Raw genomic sequence first — 6,831 nt, 5'->3', positions numbered from 1 at the left:
TACCAACTTGTAAGGACACTGAGAAAGTTAATAAAAAGTTGGTCATAAAAACAATGGCTGAAGGCCAGTGGGTGTGTGTGCTGTGTGTGTTGAGTAGACCATGCTGTATGCAGAAAAGAACAATATGTCTCTATCTTTCTCTCAAGCACACGTACACACGCACACACACACACACACACACACACACACACACACACACGCACACACCTCTGTAATCCCTTGTTTCTTTTTCCGTCTCATCTCTGCTTTTTCACATCTTTCTCATTTCCGCTCTTCTCCTTCCCATAGCTTCCCATGGCACTAGACTTTTGGACGGGCATCAACACAGTCCACACTCTACAGCTGTTGTGTCCTGTCTAGCTGATAATAACAAGTTCAAGTACAAGTTCAAGTTCAAGTTCAAGTGACTGTTAAAACCGAGCAGTCCCTTTTGTTTTATAGCCTAAAGTAGTAAAAAAAAAAAAAAGTAAAAAAGTAATCCTGCAATTAGGGAAGTCAGACACTATACAAATATCACAGGAAATACCACAAGAGATAGGTATGATAAAGTCAGTACACACACATTATTATACAAATAATATAATGATACCACAGGAGATATGACAGCATGCCACAAGATCTATATTTAAGTCCCTATAGGACAATTACAGTGATAAAACACATCCAACAATCAGTCAGTCAATTAATGAAGGAATAAATTACTACAAACTCTATTTAGAACCACAGATACACCACTTCTTCCAGGAACATTCTGAATATTAATTATATTACAGAGCTATGTATTTGGATATTATTCCTCAATGATAAAATGAAACAGGCTATGGAGATTCAGTGGGGTCCAATCAAAAGTGCCCTAAAAGTTACAATACATCAGGTGACATGAAGTGTGTTAGGCCCTCCTGTTAGTGTAAACAGTGTGGAATCTGAGGAAAAGAGAGGAGCAGCTTCAAACGGGATGATGTGCTGCAGGTCTCGAATAAGATGCGGCGCTGTCACATGACCAAATCGGGGTCGGATCCGCACCGCACAGCCCTGGAGGCAGATCTAACAGTGTCAGTCCAGCGCTGCGGCTTCACACAGACAGGAGGAATCCACCTCCACCAGCACACCATGATTCAAAGTGACGCTCATCTCCACCGCTGTCGGCCTGACTGCTCCGGGACTGCTCTGACCTTCCTAAATGAATAACTAAATGAGTCAGATCCTGAGGGAAGAGCCCAGAAGAGCGCTCTCTTGTTGCAGTGGAGGAGTTTACCAGTTTCATCCTCGGGGTCCCGGCGCAGGTCTGCGTGCTCTCTGCTGCTTTAAAGGGGTTTCCCCAGCTTTTCCCTCTCTGTCGCCGGCTCACCTGCACAGGGAGAACCATGCGCTCCCGGGCTGCGCTCTCTCGGTAAGTCAGCTGTACTGGGTTTGGACAGGAATTTGCAAATACTGGAAGCTGTAAGCATGGAGAAACTTGTACAGTAGTCAGTCGCACAGTTAATCTGCATTGGTAACTATTATTTCAGTGATAGAGGTTAAATAAAAAAAAAAAAAAAGAAAAAAGAGACTGACTGCCAGATGTTACCTTTATTGGGAAAACAACTACAGATAAAAGGAAAAAGTCTATTGTACATAATAAAAAGCAGTATTTGTGTTGTTGGTTTGTTTCATAAGAGACTCAACATGTATGGCTAATTATACTATGTAGCCTAATATAAATTTCTACTGTAAAGATGTATGTTGACTTAAAAATGTTGGTAAGATTAGCTTACTTGGGTTTTACCCTCCATGACATTCCTATACCATTTTCATGACTTTGTGACAGAAAAAAAATAGTCTAGTCATCATAGCACTGTAGGCTAAGGAGAAAGAGACAAATAAGGCATCAGAGAAGGAGCCATGAGGATAATACTTGGATTTCCTGCAGTACAGCTGAGCTGTCACTAAAAAAAAAAAAAAAAAAAAAAAAAAAAAAGGCTGGTGGGCTTTTCTCGCTTAATCACTTAAAATGGTATAGCTGATGCAATGCATTGTGATTCAGTCACACTTGCACTCTTTGAGCCCACTTCAGGAATTTTCCATCAGAGCCTATGACCTGATCTCTGCCCTCTGTCGTCGTATTTCTAGAACTAAAAACAGTGGAGGTTTACATATGGCAAATGCTAGTGAAGAAAAAATATGAAGCCGACGTCTTTAGAGTAATTCTCCTTGAGGCCTTGTCTAGTGGTTATAAATACACAGTGCTGGTTTTAGGAAGGGGGATGTTTTCATGCTCACGGTATGAAGGCCCAGACATCCCATCATGGTTAGAAAGGTACCACAGTCCCTTGTGTTTTAACAGAGTTGCTGGGTCTGAGGGAGTGAGAGGATTAAGCACAGTGCCAGAAAAGCTTACCCAAGAATTGGGAGTTAGTAACTAGAGGATATAAAGTTTCTGAAGAAACTTTGATGTGCTTGCCTTGCGAGCGCCTGGACATGCGCTAAACCGCCAGCCCTATGCTGTTTGTGGGCTGTGTAGTGTTGTTGCTCTTGCCCAGGCGGGGAGTTGAACCCTGGTCTCCTGCATGGCAGGCAGAGACACTATCCACTGTGCCACTGGGGCTTGTGTGGGCGGAGCCAGAAATGAGGCTCTATGAAGCACACAGCATGAGTGATAGTGCTGCTTCTGTGAAAAATCACCTAAAAGTAGTGGTCAAACAAATGCTTTTTTGTCAATGATAGTAAGTCCGAGCAGAAAATAAAATGTACCATGAGAAAGGTAAGGCTTTGGGCTTTCAAACTGTGTCAAAATTATTTTCCAACTCCCAAAAATGCCCACCCTAGAGCGAGTTGAAAAAGTGTGTCTTTCTGCTTCTCTCCCGAGACTTTGCATTCCAGATATAATGGGAGTCTATGGGGGAGAGAGCTGGCACTCCTGCCTCGTTAAGGGTCACAGTTTAAAAAGTTGAAGCTACTTTGCTTTTGTATTTACATTTTTCAAAGCAGAACTAGTTTTCCTACTACTTTCCAAAAAATTATGCATGTGGAGTGAAAATTGTGGCCAGGAGAGCAAGTTAAAGACAAAAGTTTTAGGCGAATTTTAAGGGCTGCTCCACTCTAGCCCTCAGGAATGCCACTCTAGCTCACGCAATACACACTCATTCAAAAGTCAGAGGCGGCTCAAAAATAACTCCAAACTTAAACTGTGTTTTATGGCAAACTAAAGCAGACATGATAAATTGAAGATGACACACATAAAGTTGAACATCTGCTGAGTCATTTAAGCTTTGAATGGAGTCTGTGGGCCAAAGAATGAGGGAGCTGTGAGGCTTTGAAAATGCATGAGTGTCTGCCGATTTCCCATTCTTTTTCTATGAGGGCAAAATCGTGATTTAAATCGTGAATTATGAAAAATCACAAAGTCTGATTGGTTTGAAAATTGACACACCACTTCTTCTTAATAAGACGCACGTTTTTCGTATTTGGTGCGTGGACGCAGGTCAAAAGCTCTGGGCCCTGGAGCCTTCTGAAGTTTTGGCCATTCATTTCGGATGGCTGGAATTTTCAGGAAAATTGGAATTTTGAGGATTCCGTGGGTCGGATTCCTTATAAAAGTAATAGCACACCTCTCCCAATGGGGCCACACATTTTCCCAATTCATTGTGTGGGCCTAAAACCAAAGCTGTAGGAGGAGTAGCGCGCCGAAAAAGAGTGGAATAATAAAATATAATAATAAAAATAAGAAATATGCAAGATAATAAGATGTGTTGCCTTTTCAAGGCAAGCACATAATTACACATCATCTTCCAGGTACAATAGTTCCACTGCACCTGTGTCACCTGCCCTCTCCTTCTCTCCTCCTCTCCTCCTCCAGGATTAGCTCCATGCTTTCCCTCCTATTTCTCCTCTTCCCGCCCCCTGTTTTCTCCTCCTCGTCTCCGTCTCGTCCCCGATGGGTTCTTCAGCGTGTCCCTGTGGTCCTTCCACAGCATACGGAGGATCGACCGGCACCACGCTTCCTGTCTCCAGCCCGCCTTGAGGTCACTTCCTCCTGTGACCCAGAGTGCCATAAGACAGCCCCACGCCCGAGCTACTGGGATCTACGGGATCACCTGGCCTACGAGACGCTCCATTCAAATGGACATCTCACTGAGACCACCATTGGTATCTATGGCTACAACGCCAAGGCTAATACCAGCCCAGCCTATTCTTCCAATGGAAAGGCTCAGCAGTCACACATCAGGCGAAGACGACAGATCTTTGGCCACGATGGGCGTTTCAGTATTGCTGGGCAGAACTTCCTGCTTAAATACCCGTTTTCAGTGGCTGTCAAATTGTCCACCGGGTGTTCTGGCACCCTGGTGGGTGACCGCCACGTTCTCACGGCTGCCCACTGTGTTCATGATGGGAAGAACTATGTGAAAGGAGCCCAGAGGCTTCGTGTTGGGTTTTTAAAACCCAAGCAACGAGACGCTCAGTCCTCTTCCCTCTCCTCCAACTTCACCAATCATGTTGAAGGCGGTCCTGCTCCTTACACCCCACCATCCAATGACAAAATGAAGTTCCAGTGGATCAGAGCAAAGCGTACTCACGTGCCCAAAGGGTGGATCAAAGGGAGCACCAATGACATTGGTATGGACTATGACTATGCTCTTCTTGAACTCAAGAAACCCCACAAGCGTCGCCACATGAAGTTGGGAGTCAGCCCCCCTGCCCAGCGGCTCCCTGGTCGCCGGGTCCAGTTCTCAGGATTTGATAATGACCGTCCAGGCCAGCTGGTGTACCGGTTCTGTCGTGCTGGTGAGGAGACGTCAGACCTGCTGTACCAGCACTGTGACGCACAGCCTGGTGCCAGTGGGTCGGGAGTCTATGCCCGTATGTGGGACGGGCGGCGCCGGCGCTGGGAGCGCAAGGTGATAGGTGTGTTTTCTGGGCATCAGTGGGTGGAACGACAAGGAGCGTCTCAGGAGTTCAATGTAGCAGTGAGAATTACTCCTCTCAAATATGCCCAGATCTGCTACTGGATAAAAGGAAACTATGTGGACTGCCGTGAGGGGTGAAGAGAAGGCAGGAGGTAGGATGACATCAACGTATGTAGGTTTAATGGAAAATTCTTCCCCAAAATACAATATATATGTATATGTTTATATTTTCCCCATTTATCTAGTGTAATCTATTCATGCAGTTTCTGTATGATTTAGAGAAGTGTCCAGCCTGCTACAATCACCCTGTCTCCTGGTTGAGGGTATTCAGTTGTGGGTTTTTGTACTCACTCCTAATTTGTACTACTTGGGGGTGAAAGATAAAGTTTGACTGTGTTCTATAGTTCCCGGTGAAAATCTTTGCCCCCAAGGACGATGGATTATGTTGGATGTGTATGTAATTGCTTTTGGAAAGAGCTGCTGTTGCTGGGTTTTTTCACATGTACATTTTGGGCTGTTTGGGCTCCACAAATACCCACCTAGTGCCGGAAGACAGGCAGGATCACAGCAGACTAGAAACCTTGCCAAATCACACGAAAACTATGCATAGACTGTACTGGGGCAAAGTAGGAACATATATATATTTGTATTTTGGGTGAGCTGTTCTTTTAAAGAGACATGAACAATGTAAATACAGACACTGACACAGACATGACAGACAAAGCCAGCGATGACCGTATGTAGTGTAAAAGGCGGACAACCTTGTTCATTTCATTTACAAAATACCGTAATAGCGCATGTTCACTAACATTTCAACTGTGCTGATCATTCAGTTGTGTCCATAGAAATGAACTCAGCCATAGTTCAAGGAACAGGACAGGAACAGAGAATGCCATGTTACTTTGCATTATAGCCTCTTTCTTCTGCTTATACTAAAGATTGCACTGTCAAAACATTTGAAGAATTTCTACTGTAAACAATTGTTATTTTTGTGGATGAATGTACAAATGTCTGCTACCAAAGGTGCCAATTCTTTTTCTCCAAAGTATTATGTATCTCCTATCTTGGGGTATTGCATATTTACATGCATAGTATATTCTGTCAGCTAACTTACACCGTTGAGGTAAAACATTCCAGTTGTTATACTTTGACTGACTTTAAATGAGAGCAGATACTTCCAGGTCATGGATTAGAGACATTATGAAGCTCGTTTCTTTGAATGCTGTACTTAATCATGAACACTTGGCTCCCTCTGGTGGGAAAAGTGTAAGCAGATAACACACCAGCAATGAACGTACACAGCCTGGTGTAGCCGTATGTAAGCACTTTTTACATTCTCTATTGATTAATGTTTGTGAGATGGTATCACGTGTGTTTCTGAAGAGAGACTGGCACAGTTTATGAAATATATGCTTTAAAATAAGCAAATGTGCCATCTGTTTCTTCATTCTCTGCTGATAAACCACATTTTATTGATAACTGCACACACTTTCTTTGTTTTAACACCATAGTTTATTGTTTCAGATGTCAAAGGCATTTTCAGAAATGCTGTGGGAAAACTGAAGGCTGTAATAAGCTGAAATATGAAGACCAGCTCCTGTGACTTCTCCAGCACCCCCACATTCCAGAACAGGATAAACCAGGAGTTTACACTGCATCCTGAGATATGGCACCTAAGAACAAACCCTGCATCTCAATTCCACAGTTTGTTTGATGGAGGGTACAGACATCAATTACTCTGCATTCACTTTGCTTTGATCCTTTCTCCAGGATCCACGCAGGCTAGAGTAGGATCAAGTACACTTCAAATTAATGTGGAGAACTGAGGCCACTGGCAAGATGAGATGAGCCTTCCAAAGCTCACTCCCCATCATCTGCTTCAGAAGTGATCTTATCAGTTTCACCAAATAATTTAATTTCACTTGAAGGGAGGCAGAAAGGATGAGTC

At 43.7% G+C, this 6,831-nt stretch overlaps 1 protein-coding gene across 1 annotated transcript; it reads left to right on the top strand.

Moving 5' to 3' along the window:
• The first annotated feature begins 1,024 nt into the window (after positions 1 to 1,024).
• LOC115379724 (serine protease 23) lies at positions 1,025 to 6,306 on the top strand. Its single transcript, XM_030080564.1, has 2 exons — positions 1,025 to 1,390; positions 3,836 to 6,306. The coding sequence occupies exons 1-2, from the start codon at positions 1,365 to 1,367 to the stop codon at positions 5,019 to 5,021; spliced, it is 1,212 nt and encodes a 403-aa protein (XP_029936424.1). The 5' UTR covers positions 1,025 to 1,364; the 3' UTR covers positions 5,022 to 6,306.
• The last annotated feature ends 525 nt before the right edge of the window (positions 6,307 to 6,831 follow it).

Source organism: Myripristis murdjan, chromosome 3 (genome assembly GCF_902150065.1).
Source record: "Myripristis murdjan chromosome 3, fMyrMur1.1, whole genome shotgun sequence".
In the NCBI taxonomy this organism is placed as follows: Eukaryota; Metazoa; Chordata; class Actinopteri; order Holocentriformes; family Holocentridae; genus Myripristis; species Myripristis murdjan.
The sequence above is the reverse complement of the archived record's forward strand: the minus strand, read 5'-3'. Positions and strand labels throughout refer to the sequence as shown.